This window comes from Penicillium expansum (genome assembly GCF_000769745.1).
Source record: "Penicillium expansum strain MD-8 chromosome Unknown contig224, whole genome shotgun sequence".
Lineage (NCBI taxonomy): Eukaryota > Fungi > Ascomycota > Eurotiomycetes > Eurotiales > Aspergillaceae > Penicillium > Penicillium expansum.
In genome coordinates, this window is record NW_015971275.1 from 589,175 (window position 1) to 606,181 (window position 17,007).

Genomic DNA, 17,007 nt, shown 5'->3' on the forward strand with positions numbered 1-17,007 from the left:
CCTCACTAGAATTGAGCGTGAGACGGGCTGGAAGACCTCAGATCGGGCCGCTGAACTAAGAATGCTTTGGGGATTTGTGTAATACAGCATGGGTTGGAACAATCTACTTCTGTACTTTTACGGCGAAAGCAATTAAAATCCGTTGATTTGAACCTATGTTGCTCAAAATTGTTATTTGGGATTGGTCAAGGTAAAATACTGGGATGAACAGCAATATAAATCACATAACTCCACTAGTATAGTCACCCCAGGCATTATACTTTGCATAGTTAGCGTGATGTTGTCTAAATGAGGCCAAACCCGCAGGAGTTTATTGAATTTTGGCAAATAATAATCCTCAAAATTGTATCACAGTGGTTCATCCCAACATAAGCAAGAGTCCATGATTTGTATTGAACTGGACTCCGGGACTCTACGCGCCTTTAGGGTCACATCGGTGTAAGCAAGGAGTGGAGATATCACTAGTACATGATAATGAGAGGGGTAAAGTGTGACAAGAAGGTCAATTAACACATAATTTCTATTATTATTCCTTGCTAAGAGACCTTATACTTCTCTAGCGTGCAGTAGTAGAGTGTGCTTCGTATGTACTGTGTTGGACTTGGCACCCATTTCCCCTCATTTGCTCTGTTTTTTCCCTTCACTGCCCGATGATCGCCACCTCATCTTACCGACTTTTGTATCATATGACATTAATTATGTTGATTTCCTGCTTGTTCAGGTGCTGGAAAGTTGCATAATTGATGTTCCATCCACCTCCGAAGGTCACTAATTTGGCTAAAGATAGTAGCCCGGCGCTTACACTCAACCAATCATTAGCCTCTTCACACTGCATCTTACTCTCATCCCACCTCCCAGGCGGTTCATCACACTCTCTACGAATCTCATTGGTCCCTTTTCGCATTTTTGGTTCTCATTCACTCAATTCTTGCTCAAAAAATGGCCTTGGCTCTTTGCTCACGGGCGAAACCCCTGTCCAGCGCGACGCGCCCATTTCCTCACAGCCAGTAATATCAACGTCCACTACCCTCCAAACTAGGTTTATTGGTTGGATTGTGCCCAATGCTGCAGTAGTGCCTGTAACGGAGTGACTCTTTTCTGAAGAGGGATCGGCTGGTCACTGCACATGCCCCGTGGCTGGTGGAAAGCGCCCAATTGACTATAAACCCTTCCCAACTGCCACAACTTCTGTGAAGGCTAGCGTTCTTCGTTTCGTCGACTTCATTCTCTCATGCTCGGTGCCTATAGCTCTGGTAGCTTTTGCATCTGTTTTATTTCTTATTGTTATCTTGTTATCTTGTTATCTTGCTTTCCAACGTTCACTTCACAGACCCGTTGATCGGTGTCGCTATTTCCTACGAGTCAAGATACCCATAGATATTTCCTGTGAGCAACCCACGCAAAAACCAACATCCAACAGTTCGATCAAGTGTTCAAGATGACCGATACACTCCGCATGTCGACTGTACGATTTCCGCCCCTTCGGCAGGCCCGGGGGACGGTGCTTAATACTATAATGGAGGATACGCGCGAATCTCAATCCCCTCAAACAAGTCCCAAAGGCTCAACTCCTTCCAGACTTACACCGGCAGCCATCAGTCCCAAGTTAAGGTTACAGACTAGCGGGTTCGCAGTGCCAACACACGCTCGATTCGCCCGCTTAATGTCGCCTCTCTCGGCTGGGACTACCTCATCATGCTCAGATACAGAATGGCAGTCTCAGATGCAAGGATTTCGAGGATACGACGACTTGTATGATGCTTCAGATGATGATAGTGACGACAATCAGACCGAAATTAGCGATTCATGCTTTTCCCCAAATACACGGCCATCGAGCTTGATTACACCAATCACCCGAAACTCGGTGACCTCCACTGGCAGTCGGAAGCTCTCTCTAACACTTGAGATTCCCTCATCTAAGTTATGGCCGTCAATCAACGGCTCTCTCAAGGGCTCTCCAGTCCCGCCGACGCCTCCATCAAAGATCCCAGTGTCTCCAGCAGCGCTGTCGATGCTCAGTCGCTCTGTACCTGCATCATATGCCCCACCTTCGCTTGATGGTAGTATGACTTCGGACCAAGAATCAATCAACAGTGCATTAGCTACACCAGACTCCCAATCTCTGCCAGATGCCAACTGGGATGCACATGATATACATGTTCGCCGAGACCTAGACGGAAGTGAAAGTGACCTAGACAATGGGGATGGCAGTTCAGATCTTGAGACTGTGCCTATTGCTATTGAAAACCCGCACGAGGACTGGCGTCATGTTCTGGGAAGTTTCCCCAGGATTCCGACCGCTGCCCATGCATATTCACCCCCGCTCTCGCCGTCGCCATCGCCATCCTTCCATCTGAATAATGAGCCGTTCCATGAATATGATGACTTGTACGACGCCCCACAGCCTATGAATCAACGTGACTTTCTGCCTAACTCAGCACTGGCAATGCTGCACCACATTCCCTTAGATGATACACCCGACTCGTGGTCCGAGACCTCGGAGGATAAGGGTGAGATGTGGCAACTCCAGCCGGCTCCTAGCCGCCCGAGGAGTGCTGATGGGGTAACCCCCGCATCTGAGCTGTCTGGATACAGTTTCACTGACCTGAGCATTCCATCTCCTGGTGGCTTCTTTGCCTCCCTGGCGCCCCGGGCGCGCCACACGTGGTCAATCCCCAACACCAATTACCAGCCATCGACGGCAGCTGCAGAGGGGTTCTACGACCTTCCTTGGCGTCGGGATGAAGGAGAGGTTGTTGAGCAGGTAGTGGAATGGCCTGAGCGCCCTGTTGACGAAGATCCAGTCACAGCGGTTCGTGATGAAGAGGCCCCGCTTACTGCTGTTCGACTCCCCTGTGACACACCAACTCGTCGGTCTATCTACCACGATAGTCCCATGAGTGCTGCATTTGATGCAGTTCAAGTTCAAGAGATCCCCCGTTCTGGGAACGGATATGAGTACGATGAATGCTATGACCAAGAGCTGCAGGAACGTGCAGTTGCGAGCCACGACCGCACCAGCATCTGGCTGTCTGCCCAAGAATCCTACCTCTCCGCTCTCAATGAGACAAATCCCGTGAATGACGTTGAGTCTGTTGAATTATCTGAGGAGTCTGATGATGTCGAGGCTGAAGTCGAAGACACCACAGAAGATTCTTCCAAGAAGATGGTGCGGTTCGTGGAAGGCGTCCCCGACTCCCTCAGCCCTCTGCCCCCGGTCCTTGCTAGCAAGGATTCAATATACTGGCAAGGCTTCCAGTCTATTCGGGAACGGTCAACCAAGACCGATGGGTTCATGCACCGCAACATGCGCTTCGATGCCGTGCAATCCATGCGTCTCGCTATGAACGACCTCCACATCAACTGCTTGTTGGGCAAGTATGAGCTTGTTCGCCCCGAGCGCCCTGCATACAAGGGTCCTTTCGCCAAGGCACCCCGCAACTCCATGATTACCTCCGAGCTAGCTGAGAAGGCCCAATTTGACAAGGTGGAGAAGGAGCAGCTGGTTCTTGCTCAGCTGTCCCAGCCCATGTGGGCCATGGATGCTCTCCGGTCTCTCAACGGCGGCAATCTGCTCGCAAGCCCTGCCCACCGCGTGCTTACACAAACCTCTTCAAAGTCCAAGATCTCGCAGGGAGCACGCAAGCGCAGCTTCCGCATCCTGGACCTTGGTGGCCACTCCTCTTGCGACTGGGCGTGGCAAGCCGCGCATGAGTTCCCAAATGTCAAGGTTTACACTGTCACCTCCAATAACCAGACCGTAAACAGCGCCATCAAGGGCCCTCCCAACCACCGTCAGGTGACCGTGGCCAACCTCTGGGAGCTGCCTTTTGGAAACAACCAGTTCGACGTCATCTCCGCCCGCTCCTTGCACGCACTGCTGAAGACTGAATGTCCTGTAGGCAAGGACCGCGACGAGTATGACCTCGTTCTGAAGGAATGCATGCGATGCCTTAAGCCAGGCGGCTACCTCGAGTTCCAAGTTCTTGACGCCGAGATCTCGCGGGCCGGGCCATACGCCAGCGCAACGTCAGTGGAGTTTGCCTTCAACCTGCGCAACCGCGGGTACGACCCACTAGCGTCCAAGAGCTTCGTTGGTCGTCTCCGCAACACCGGATTCGTCGATACGCAGCGCGCGTGGATGTTCCTCCCGATGGGCACTGAGCCTGTCGAGCAGGAGCCCCTGCGCGAGACTCCCGCACCTCGTGTGCAGAGCCAGATTGAAGATTATGAGGCGGTGCAGGGGCCGATTGGTAGCACGGCGGATATTGCCAGTATGACTGGATTGATTGGGGGGTGGATGTGGGAGCAGTGGTTATTGAAATTGCGAGTGGAGATGGGTCGTGAGCGATCTATGTTGCTTGAGGGTCTTGGTGCGCTGTTTGATGAGGGGAGGAAGAGTGGCGCGGGCTGGACCTGCCTCTCTGGATGGACTATGAAGCCGAAGCGGAAGAGTTCTGTCTCTTTGGCTATGGCTGGGTCTTTCTAGGGATATCGGTCTATCTTTATGTACTTAGCCTTGGCCCTGGTGGCTCGCAATTAATGTAATCAATGCTTTATGTCTGAAAAATGCCTTTTATCCTAGGAAACCCTTTAAATAAACCCAATATAAAATGTATAATGTACAATGTATTACCCGGACCCTGGAGCTCTGTATTGTTTCTAGATTGGTTTGGACAGAACCCAAAACCTACCACGAAGATCATATGACAGTAATAAGGTACAGTATCAGGAGGGTTCTTCCATAGTATATCTGCCCACGGGATCTTCACGGATCATGAGGGGAACCTATTGGGTATCGAAACAAGCAATATGACGGGTCTTGGCTCAGGTAATTCCGTCAACCCCGCCGATCTGAAAAAGTCTTGGTCTACCCCGAGTATGAGATCTAAATGATTATAAAAGTCCGATTCTTCTACGCGGACACCACCGGCCACTAAGTACAGCATCTATTCTCCTAACTTGCGAAAATATTACTCTCATAGGTGGGTCGTCAGCCTGTTTGAAATAACCAAATATGCCCTGTGGTTAACCACAACATATATTCATCGGATTTTATATCAGTACTGACAGTTTATTTTACGGTTACAATAGTGATCAATTTTAGCATGTGATGACGGAAACTCGTGTTTTTTCCTTTCGCAATAATGCCTTCTAATAGCGTACTTCACAAGCTTAACTTGTGTTTCTCATGAGATCTCTGCATTTCAAAGCAGCCGGCGCACGGGGCTATCTTAGCCTAGCACTATTGGGCATAACTATTGAGGTCACAAACCAATCATCCACGGATGGATCCTTTCAATGATCAGTAATCCTAGTTTGTAAGCAAGCAGCGCGGCCCGGAACACCATAGACGCGATAAGTAACAACTTTATATCCACTCAACAACAAGTTTATTTTCTTCCATTGCTGTAGATAGCTAGACTTCTCAGTAATATGAGGAAATCTTAAAGCTACATTACCATGGTGTCGAAATTTATGTTGCTTTGAGCCAGAAATATAAATATCTTAACCACTAGGACATAGTGATTCTCCATACTCCCTGAAGTGGATAGATATTATGTGGAAGGCTTTAGGCTATAAGAAAAAGTGCTTGTAATCTACTAAAGTGCATCTAGATTACCAATCACATTAAATCCACAATGATGTGCTCTGAGTCACTCCATTAATACAACCTTGGGACGTATTTTCTCAGCACGCCTTTGCACACACTAAACCCTCGAAGGAACGCTATTATGCCCTTCTTTCTTGACACTTTTCTGAGAATACCCCTTACCATACTTAGCCAATGTATGTATGCTTATTACCAAACTGGTAAAGTGTGTAAATATGATCAATTTGGAATTTGAATTTTCTTTTTGGGGCGGGAAATGATCTCTCCCAAATTTTACCTATTATGCTTAGTATGGGATTTGAGGCCCTATTTAACTGAAAGAATTTCGTTCTTACCTTCATCATCCCACAGTTCTACTACGTGAGAGCTGAACATGGCTTCCCAGGTCAATGACAGCGGAGTGGAAAGCCCATCCCCTTCATTGACGGCGACAGGAAAGCAGGCGGGAGATACTGTTCCAATAAATATAACAGTTGATGAAACATCATGTCGGCCCACAGACAAAGATTTAAAAGAGCTTGTTCATGTCGCCGACAATGTTCCCTACCCAGTTTGGTTGGCCATTCTGGTCGGATCAGCCGAGCGATTCGTCTTCTATGGCGCCTCAACCTGCCTGCAAAACTACTTGCAGAACAGCCCAAACGATCTCATTCCTGGAGTTCTCGGAATCGGGCAGTCCAACGCAACTGCTGTAAACTATGCCTTCATGGTGTTGGTTAACTTTGCACCGGTGCCGCTGGCGGTGGTGGCCGATGGTTGGCTGGGGCGATATAAGCTGATTTTGCTAAGTACAGTGTATGTGAAAATTATGTGTTACTGCGCGTGGAGTGTATACAGAAATCTCGCTTCTGTAAAAGTTATGCAGACGGACATTAGCACGATATCTGCTGACATTCCATCAGTATCTACCTCGTTGGGTTTCTCATTCTTTTTACGACAGCTCTACCTTCAGCTCTACACCATGCAGGTGTGTCTGCCGCAGGGCTTGGTGTGTCTCTTGTGTTGATCGCGGTTGGAATCGGCGGCGTGAATGCCTCGGTTTATCCCTTTATCGCGGACCAATACCCCCATCATGAGCTATTCATTCGCGAGCTCCCGTCCGGAGAACGGGTGGTTGTGGACCGATCTCTCACGATACAATACATGTACAATTGGTACTTTTGGTGCGTCCCAAAACCCTATCTCCATGATTCCAGGTATACAAGCTGGAAAGCTAACAATGGATATTCATTCAGGTTTATTAATGTCGCCTCTTTGTCCGGGATAGCCACCACCTTTATGGAAAGGTATTCCAGCTTTTGGTCTGCCTTTTTACTCTGCTTCTGCTTTCTATGGGTGGGACTGGTTCTTATGTTGGTCTTCAAAAATAAGTACTGTACGTGAAAGCACAACCTCCCTCCAATCAGCTTATGTACTCATGGAAGACCGCAGACAAAGCGCCTCCCGCAGGCTCAGTTGTTCCGAAAGTGTTGCGAGTCATTTGGCTCGGGATTCGAGGTGGTATGTCACTCAACGCCGCCCAGCCGGCGGTGCAACAGGAAAAGTACGGTCGCCAGGTTCCGTGGGATGATGAATTCCTGAAGGGAGTCCGCGATGCTCTCATAGCGTGTCAAATCTGGTGGGTTCCTAATTTGTAGCACATTCTCCGCACGCTAACATTTCCCAGTCTCGCATTTCCAATTGTCTGGCTCTGCTGGGGACAGACATACAATAACCTGATCTCGCAAGCCGGTCAAATGGAAACTTACGGGATTCCCAACGACGTTATGCCTAATTTTAACCCTATTGCCTGCATCATCGTAGGACCACTGATCCAACAATGCTTGTTTCCTTTTCTCAATCGCCGCAAAATTCCGTTTCGCCCCATTGCTCGTATTTCCGTCGGTTTCTTCTTCATGGGTGCATCTTTGGCCTGGGCAACTGGGCTCCAGGCCTTTATCTACCGTGCTGGGCCGTGTCTTGACTATCCCCTAGCCTGTCCAGATTCAAAAAACGGTACCATCCCGCAGCATATCAATGTGTTTCTGCAGGTACCGTGTTACGTGTTTATGGCGATCGGGGAGATCTTCTGCGTGACGACTGGGTCGGAGTTCTGCTATTCGCGAGCCCCAAGGAGCATGAAGTCTATCGTGCAGGCATTATTTGTAGGAACGGCTTCGATCAGCTATGCATTGGGCATTGCGATCTCGTCGGCTGCAAAAGATCCTCATATGACTATTTTCTACGGGTCTTTGACAGGTGTACAACTTGCTATTACGGCTGGTTTTTGGTTGATGTTTCGGAAGCTGGACAGGGATATCATTGTTTGATGTTTCTAGGGGTATAAATACATACAATAAATCCGTCAGTTTTGATTAAATGGGTTAGAAAATAGTCTAGGCTTTACGAAGTCCGTTTCAAGTGTCTCAAAGGCCAAATTTGCCAATGCGATGATCATTCCACACATAATCCCATCATTGGCGTGACTGTAGACTTCTGTGGGGCTAACACTCCCCTCATTAGCCCTGTCTGGCCTGCTTAACACGACACTAGCGATGTTAGCTTCGACCAAGTGCCCCATAGAGACATCGGGATAGTCATCACCTCTGACCATTTGTCATCACTAGGTGTGCATATTGTTGAGTCATCTCGCGTTGCTAATGTTCTGCACTTCACATTCTGTTCAAATCCAGTGTTTCTCATACAGTAACAGTGAATCACCACAATTCAAACCCAAGAAAACATCCTTACAATGCCTTCTGCAATCGGGAAGAAAGCCATACTTGGACTTCCGGAGTCATCGTCGCCGAAGGAGGTTGAGAATGCAGTTAGACAGAAAATTGAGGCGTTCGTCAAGGACAAAGACGATGTCGATCGTGTGTTGTCAGGTCTACGGTGGATTGGTCTCTTTGATCCCACGCCTGTTGATAAATATGGTACACCTCTTGACGTTCTCTGTGCCGTGCTGGAGACCCGAATGGCCTACCAGCCCGGAGAACGAGACATGATTGTGTTGCAGCACATCTTTGATATCAAATATGCGGATGGTTTGGTGGAAAAGAGATCCAGTACTCTAGTTGAATATGGGGAGCCTCTTGGCCCGGGGAGTCGCAGTGCGATGGCGAAACTTGTAGGACTTCCCTGTGCTGTAGGGGTTCTCGCTGTGTTGGAGGGACGCATTCCAGCGACGGGTATGGTGGCGCCTTGGTCGAGTGCGGAAATTGCCACGCTGTTGCGGGACGAACTAAAAGATAAATTTGGCATTGAGCTGAAGGAGCGGGTTATCACATAAGTCGTGTTGTGATACTCAGTATGCCATTCGATTCATCTCTACACTCGAAATTTAGACATAACTTTTCATATAAAATAAGAACAGTTCTGAAGTGATTTCAAACACTCCATGAATAGGGTATCAGTGAGGCTAAGTCTGAGCGCCCTTATAAAAGCAGCGGCAATCAGAAAAAGAAAAAGAAAAGCAAAGAAAACTGGTAAAAGCTATGGAATGGAGGAAGATGACGGATTGGTCTACTACAACAGCAGATTAAAGCGGTTATTCAAACATGTTGGATGTCACTGTATACTAGATTCAATATTTTTATCTTGCCATTTCACCTGCAGATTTGGCAACAATCTACCCCAAAGAATATTTGGCTTTGACAATAATTTTCGCGGAACAGTACAGGATTGATCCACTCGATAGTCCTACTTCAATACATCAGGTAGCCAGTCATGAATACCATCCAATTTCTTCCTTCGATGCATTCCTCCATTACGCCCTCTCTCTAAGCTATCTTAAGCATCGTAAAAGATAGATAATTTCCACAACAAGAAAACGGCTATAACTCCATTGGCATAATCGTCTGAACAGTTATTTCAAGCACCACCACCACTGGGTTTCTTCGCGTTAATATTGGCCCATGTGTTGCACAAGCTGAAGGGAACAGTGAGGCCGCAGGCTGCGATAGTAATTGCAAAAACAACCTTGATGCCCCATGCGTACGCACGGACAACACCGTCCAGCTCGGCTCCAGAAAATAGCCGGTGCACATCAGTGGCACCGGTACCCGTGACTAGTGCGGGATTGACGCTCGGTGCGGTTTCGGCAAGCTTGTGCACGAGCTGGTTGACGAAGCCGGATTGCGCAGCTGAGAGTAAAAGTGTGCTGCCGACAGATCGAGCGACTACGCACGAGGGATATGATCAGCTTGGGGATACAAGTGGGCAAAGAATATTAACAAAATTCTAGGACAGGGCAAAGGGGAGCTTACATATAATAATCGCAGTCGTAGGAGCCATGTCACTTGGCTCAGCAAAAGCCTGCACAACGACGACCGGGACTTGGAGGGCGAGGCCGTATCCGAAGCCCGCCAAGATCTGATACCCAACCCATTTGCCTGTCGAGGTCCCAACGTCGAGTGTATACAGTAGACCAGCGGCGATAGTCACGATCACAGAGCTAGCTGCCATATAAGGAGTTGCAATACCCGTCTTCGTGATGACTCTACCTGAGCCAAATGTGGCAATGCCGAACATGATGATGAGAGGAATGTTGCGCACACCCGAGCCAATTGGACTGACGTTATCGATGCTTTGGAAATATATAGGCAGGTAATAGAGCGTGACGAAATACCCGCCAGCGAAGAAGAAGCCCCATACGCTGCTGACCCAGACGGTCCTTTTGCGCATAATGCGTGGTGTCAGCATGGCGCGTTCCCCTTGCCATATTTCTGCGACGATAAGTGCAATAACTATGACGACGAAGCCGACGAGTAAACCGATGACAACGCTGGAATACCACGCATAGGTTGCACCACCGTACTGAAGAGCTAGAAGCATGCAGGCCAGTGCACCCATTGTAAGCACCGTCGCTATCGGGTCCATATGGAGAAGCTTCTCCTTGAGCGTAGCCTGGACCACTTTCGCGGCTTTAGGGGTCTTGAAGGTAAGCAGGATGACAAAAGCGGCCACACCACCGATCGGAAGATTGATATAGAACCTAGAGTTGTCACATCAGGCCAAGTCCGATTATAGCAAGATTCGATAATATAACTGGAAAAAATCCCCTTTTTTGTAACAAAGACAAAGTATTAAAATTTTCTCGACTCACCATCTCCAGGATGCCCCTTTTGTAAGCCCTCCACCAATGAGTGGTCCACAGACAGCGGCGACGCCATATGTCACACCAATGACCCCCGTGTAGGTAGCTCTTTTGCTGGGCTCAGCAGCAAAGGCAGAAATTGTGTATACCCCCGGCGCGATACCCGATGCACCGAGACCGGAGATGGCACGTCCAACAATCAGAGTCGTTGAGTTTGGAGCGACAGCGGCGATCAAACTCCCAAGTTCGAAGATGAATATTAACACCAGGAAACTAGTTTTGAGGGGAAAGTATTTATACACTTTGCCCCAGGTTGACTGGAAGGCTCCAAGCGTCATGAAATAAGCCGCACTGTACCACGAGATATCGTCAAGGCTGTGGAATTGGTCGGTAATTTTTGGAATGGCGGTTGCAACAATAGTCTAAATCGAGAGTATCAGCTTCCTGGCGTGTGGTGTGTTGCATTGGCAAAATACGACTCTACGAGAAGATTGGAGCGGTAGAACTCACCTGATCCAGAGAAGAGAGGGTGATACTGAGTACGAGCGCAACCATGATGAAGAAGGCTTCCATACCTTTTGGATATTCCATAACAGGCTTTGGCGCCTCATCCACAGCTTTTTCTTCAGTAGCAGGACCATCGTCTACACCACTAACAGACGAGGATGCCATAGTGAACGGTGTGTTAGACTCGACGGTCTGCTGTTCCCTTTCAGGCTCGACCTGCTGTGTTTTCACTCCGAACGCTTCTAGGTTGCCGTTGCCGTTGCTGTCCTCTGGTAAGGGAGGTGGAACTGTTGATGGAGACATGTGTGTTGTCATATGGCTATGGCTCAATTGCTTCAGCTTCATATGAGACTCTGTACGCTTTAGTGACGCTTTAAGGTTAAGCTTTTATAAATAGGGCTGCCAAATTTACGGAGATAATAAGTATCAGACCCTTATTAGCGAGGGTCCAGTACTTTTAGTAACAAAATTATAGGGGCCGGTAAGTATGGCACATTCCCAAAAATCAATTGAATGTACCACTGTTAACTCCGTTAATTCTGTTAGTTCTGTTAATTCCGTTAATTCCGCTCATCCCAGTAGTGGACAGTAGCTCGGGAGCTTTTGAGGATACACCCCGGAAAGATCGTAGTGCGAGTAATCTTGCTGGGGTTAAAGCCAGCTGGAGGACCCCTTACATCGGAGGCATGGGGTGGGCAGGTGTGAATATAGGCGTAGGTTCTATAGAGGAGAATAGAACAAAGACTAGGGTGGGAAATTTGTGTTGTAGGAAACGATAAAGTCGAGGTCGTCTCAAGGCGTAGAGTAACAAGGATAAGAGAATGGGAGGTACAAGGATACCAGACAGGAGGGAAAGCGAAGTATCTTATAGGCGCTCAAATGGACCGGGTGAAAAAGGCAGGGGACTTGAATTTAGCTGAAAGGGAGCCATTTTGGCATCGTTTTGGTCGCCAGTGGAAACGAGGGGAAGAACCGTCTGAGTCGAGCGTCAACATCACCTGTGGCTTCAAAAGCGATCATTTTCGGCCTCAATACCACAGGTCCTCATGTTCTAGTTGTTTATAGAAAAAAGAGTTAGACAAACATATACTCTAAGATAACTATGGATGTTATAGAAATATCTTGTTTTTATTTTATTTTCCATATAATTAATATTAAATAGAAGCTATTTTTCGCTTTTTTTTTATTTTTCTTTTGACAGAAATCTCGTGTACAGCAAGGTATTGCATAGATGACAGAGGTGTATGACTACGAAGACTAATAGGACTCAGGGTTCAAACCCCTTTTCGTAGGTGGTTTAGTGCTTGAATGCCTGACTTAATAACGGCAGAAAAATGAAGATACCTGGATTACTATTACACATATCTTCATAATCAAAGTACACTGATTCTGGTCGCGTCCAAGTCCAAAAATGAAGCTTTTGATATCTCAAACAATTATCCTAAAAAGAAATCTTAAAATACCATCTAAAAGACCATCTAAAAGACCATCACAAGCCGCAAATGCGGCCGACTATTCTTGTATGAAGATAGATTCATTTGTATAGGCCAAAAGCTTCATTTTTGACAGTGGTACTCCGTAGTATTAATAAATTTACCATGCACTGTATAGAACGGTGTAAAAGGCTGTCCTAAAAAAGGCATTCAGGCCCCAATTCCCACCTACAAACGAATTTTTGACCTGAGTCCTATAAGGCTTCGTAATATGACTCTAACTAAAAATGACAAAATCCACCTGGCACCTGGGCACTATTTGACAATGACTAAGCATCACGATTAGGTACTTAACGTTTATTTGGGACCCGCATCCAAAGCGGTCCATGTATTTTCCGAGGTGTTGAACACCCGGTTCCCAGCCATGTACTGTAACATAGCTTTCGACACCTTTCAACTTACTTCGAAGCATGCAGTTTGTTTGGAAACCGCAGGCTAAACCAAAAAATAGCGAGACGAAACAAACCCTTCCAACGCGTACGCGACAACGAGCCATACTCTCCTGCGATAGGTGCCACCGCTTCAAAGTCAAATGTGATAGGGGGGTGCCATGCGGCCGATGTGAGAGAACTGGACAGCAGAACGATTGCCGATACCGATCTTCCAATCTTCATCAACCTTCCAACTCCCAAACGCCGGGCATTGGAAACCACAATGTCACAGGTTGGACTAAATCAGTACCCTGTGGAAACTGTAGAAGAATGGCTACGGCGGTGACACATTGGGCAATTCTGACACAGGAGGTACCTCACTTGTTCCCTTCATGGGATCATATTACCATATGGCTTACGCATATCATGGATCAATTGTTTGAAGAAGCTGCTCCATTTGTTTTCAGACGGGTGGCTGATTTTGATCATATCTACCGTGGCCGATTTATAGAAAATTCTTTTCTATCCAAGCTACCCACAAACCATATCCGGGGAAAGCTCACGACAAATATTAGCTCTAGGAGAACTCTCTCTTGCCTGCCTCCGCATGGTTTGGTCGTCGAGCTCATTAACAACTATTTATACACTTTTGAACAGGTCTATCCTCTTCTTGAAAAAGAACTTTTAGTTGATCAAGTTTCGACCTTTTTTTTAGATCCTGCGACTTGTTCCGAAGGATGGATCTCGCAATTTTTGATGATACTTTCTCTCTCGTGTCACAGCGCTCATCCTAATATTGCCGCACGCTTGGATGGCAGGGCATTTGAATTAGCTGCCAGTCTTTTTGATGCTGCCCATGCTGAGACCGAACACTATCAATTTATGAGTGTCCCAGACCTTACAACGATTCGAACACTATGCATGATGGTCTTGGCGAGAAGAATAGGAGTTGCGTCTCAAAACAACTCTACCAATTTACTCGCTTTGATGGCCTTGGTAATAAGGATGGCCATGTCCATGGGCTTGAATTTGGACCCCGATACATTTCCCGAAATATCTACCATCGAAGCTGATTCCCGGAGGCATATTTGGATGACCATTGTGTTTCTGGATTTGCACATCTCCCTAGAGAAAGGCCTTCCGAATATCATTCGCCCAGAAGACTATACCACTCGAGCTCCAGTTGAGGAAGCCACGGGCCAATACGACTCAAATAACGACTCTGATTCTTTCCGATCACGTTTATCAAAATTGTTCCCAGTTGCCTCGGCTATTCTCCATCCACCAAAACATATACGCTCTTCAATTGGATGCGACGAAGTAGCACAATATGATAGGTTTCTACGGGACGCTTTGCCTCGGCTAGATGTCCCTGTCAACTGTGTGTTTGGAATGGTCCCACATGAAATCGAGCAAAGGTTGCTACAAAATATCACGCTCGAGATTTTCACACGCAGCGTATTGCTCTCTCTACATTATCCTTTCTCCCGGATCGTCGCAGACAGCCAGTGCTATGAGGCCTCGTTTTGGGCTGTTCTCGAATGCTCGTTGGCGATACTCCGTCTCCAGAATTCACTTTACTCCCTTGTCTCGCATCGATCGCAGGGTGCTCGCATCGATCGCAGGGTGCATGGCTGATGGACATCTTCAAAGTTGATTTTGGAATTGCTGTTATTCACGTCTCCCTAGCACTGAGACGTGGGTGCTTTTCAATTGAAATGCCAAGCTTGGGCCGGCCCTCAGCAAAAGAAACTGCATGGCATACACTGTTGACTTCGACTGACGCAATGAAGAATCAAGTTGACCGTTCCGCTACTCATTCAAAAATATTTTCTGGTAGCATGTACCTTGTCGCAGCTTTGCAGGCAATTCAAAGTTCCGACTCCATCCTTAGGCATATGGAACTTGCTGAAGACACGATTATAGCTGCCGTTCGGAGCCGATTACTCGATACGCACAGGTGTCAATATGGGGCTGGGTTTCTGAATTGTTGGGCTGAAACCACAATCGATGTAGATAGAATGCAAAGATAGCTTGAGAAGTCCTACTAATTCCGATCATAAAGACGACTATCTTCCTCTATTCATAGCTCGGCTTCCTCGAAGTTCCGGGATGATCATGATGCCTTTACTACTCAGGCATATTCTGCATAGGACTCACAACCCGCGAAGTTGCTTATTTGCCAATGAAATTATCTGATACAACAAATTTATTTTCTACCAAAAGTCAAGTAATAAACATCTAAGGATACCTACGTTGTGTGTGATCTTATCCTTGCTATAACCATCTGAATATACGAACAGGAACAAGCCACCACCAAGAGACTTGCAGTTCCAAAACACCAGCTTGTATAAGCGTATTTGGCATTGCTCACACGTTCGCGTTTGATGTCCCCATGCCACCTTGTCCATCTACCTTCACATGACTATAAAAGTAGGGCTGAGCACACCAGGTCCCCAATGACGACCTAAAGGGCATTCAGGATACCATCATATGTCCAGTTGTAAGCCATGTTCTTCAGCCCGTTTGTTTCGTTCATGGCAGTGCCCGCGGAGCGCGTGTTGAGTTGGACCTGAGTAGCCCGAGGACGACGAACGCCGTCCCATGTCTTCAACAAGGCAGGTACAGCTTCCCTGGTTACATTGTATTGTGTAAACAGTCGGAAGCCCTCTGCATCCTCAATGGCTTGGTTTGCTCCCTGTCCTTGCAAGGGCGTCATTGCATGGGCAGAGTCGCCCACCAAGACAGCTCGGCCGCGGACATAGGAAGGAAGAGGATCATGATCTCGAAGACTCCAAATCTTCACTTCTTCTGCACGCCTGGTCACCAATAATTGTTAGCTTCTCATCCAAAGTATGAGAAAAGGGTGTAGGTGGGGAAATAGTTAACATACCGAATGAATTGCAACATATTCTCGGGGAAGTCCTTGAAAACTTCAAGTAACTCATCCCGGTCTCCGTCTGTGAACCACGACTCTTCTCCCGTCTCCTTGACATAGGAATTGGGGCAAATGTAGCTGAAGTTCACATATCCAAATTTCTTGGCTGGGTATGCGATCAGGATACGGTTCGTTTCGTCTTCTGCAGGAATCATGTGGGAAAATCCTCCTTTGCTGGGGTCCCACCACTCGTGTAAGGTGCCAGTGACCTCCTTGGCCTGCTCCGCTGACAAAACGAAGCGAAAGATAGATTTCCCAGCTGATTTCACGTGACTGTCGGAATTGCCGACGATTTGTTCGCGAAATTTAGAACGGATTCCATCAGCGACTATCATCAGTGCTATTTAGTAAAGCCACACACATGTCAAGACAAAGGCAGAGCTTACCGATAATCAAATCCACTTCGACAGACGAACCATCTGCGAAGGTGACCACGCCAGAGTCGACATCAATACCAACCACTTTGACGTTGTAGACGACGCGAGGTGGTATTCCTGTCCTTCCTACTTCCGCTGAATCCGCAGTAGCAATACGCAGTATCTCATCGCGGGCGTCTGAGCGAAGTGTCATCAGCCACTCCGCACCAAATCTTTCGGCTACATCGATGGGGATGACTTTTTTCAGTGTTCCATTCTGATGATACACTTTGAAGCCACGCCCTGAAACCGCTCCCGCGCGGTCCTCATCGAAGCCGAATTGGTTCAAAATTTTGACAGAGCCAGGACTGAGAGAAATGGCTTGTCCTCCTCCAATGGCATTCTCACTACCACGTTCAAATATGGTGACATCGTGGTGCTCGCGAAGAACACAAGCTGCCATTGTTCCGGCAATACCGCCGCCAATGATGGCGACACGAAGGCGTTGTGGAGTACTCATCTCGGGCAAGTTAAAAGATTTGAAAAGTTTGTTGGTATGAATCATTTTTCCACGAAGGATACAGGCTATTTAAGTACAGATATAAGTAAGATTTTCAAATCTCCTTCCATGGTTTCTAAGGGCTAAGTATA

At 47.4% G+C, this 17,007-nt stretch overlaps 5 protein-coding genes across 5 annotated transcripts; 3 read left to right on the forward strand and 2 right to left on the reverse strand.

Moving 5' to 3' along the window:
• Window positions 1-1,438: 1,438 nt before the first annotated feature.
• Window positions 1,439-4,489, forward strand: PEX2_068450 (uncharacterized protein; the record flags this gene model as incomplete). Its single annotated transcript, XM_016744116.1, has 1 exon — window positions 1,439-4,489. One exon carries the CDS (start codon window positions 1,439-1,441, stop codon window positions 4,487-4,489), a length of 3,051 nt encoding a protein of 1,016 aa, XP_016599829.1.
• Window positions 4,490-5,987: 1,498 nt separating this feature from the next.
• On the forward strand, window positions 5,988-7,923 carry PEX2_068460 (Major facilitator superfamily domain, general substrate transporter; the record flags this gene model as incomplete). The annotated part of the gene is made up of 5 exons (XM_016744117.1): window positions 5,988-6,409; window positions 6,517-6,777; window positions 6,850-6,989; window positions 7,046-7,232; window positions 7,281-7,923. The coding sequence occupies 5 exons, from the start codon at window positions 5,988-5,990 to the stop codon at window positions 7,921-7,923; spliced, it is 1,653 nt and encodes a 550-aa protein (XP_016599830.1).
• Window positions 7,924-8,345: 422 nt separating this feature from the next.
• PEX2_068470 (Saccharopine dehydrogenase / Homospermidine synthase) lies at window positions 8,346-8,885 on the forward strand (the record flags this gene model as incomplete). The annotated part of the gene is made up of 1 exon (XM_016744118.1): window positions 8,346-8,885. One exon carries the CDS (start codon window positions 8,346-8,348, stop codon window positions 8,883-8,885), a length of 540 nt encoding a protein of 179 aa, XP_016599831.1.
• A 581-nt stretch (window positions 8,886-9,466) lies between these two features.
• Window positions 9,467-11,501, reverse strand: PEX2_068480 (MDR family MFS transporter; the record flags this gene model as incomplete). The annotated part of the gene is made up of 4 exons (XM_016744119.1): window positions 9,467-9,774; window positions 9,862-10,589; window positions 10,701-11,113; window positions 11,202-11,501. 4 exons carry the CDS (start codon window positions 11,499-11,501, stop codon window positions 9,467-9,469), a joined length of 1,749 nt encoding a protein of 582 aa, XP_016599832.1.
• A 4,028-nt stretch (window positions 11,502-15,529) lies between these two features.
• On the reverse strand, window positions 15,530-16,876 carry PEX2_068490 (FAD-dependent oxidoreductase; the record flags this gene model as incomplete). The annotated part of the gene is made up of 3 exons (XM_016744120.1): window positions 15,530-15,881; window positions 15,956-16,328; window positions 16,387-16,876. 3 exons carry the CDS (start codon window positions 16,874-16,876, stop codon window positions 15,530-15,532), a joined length of 1,215 nt encoding a protein of 404 aa, XP_016599833.1.
• Between the last annotated feature and the right edge of the window lie 131 nt (window positions 16,877-17,007).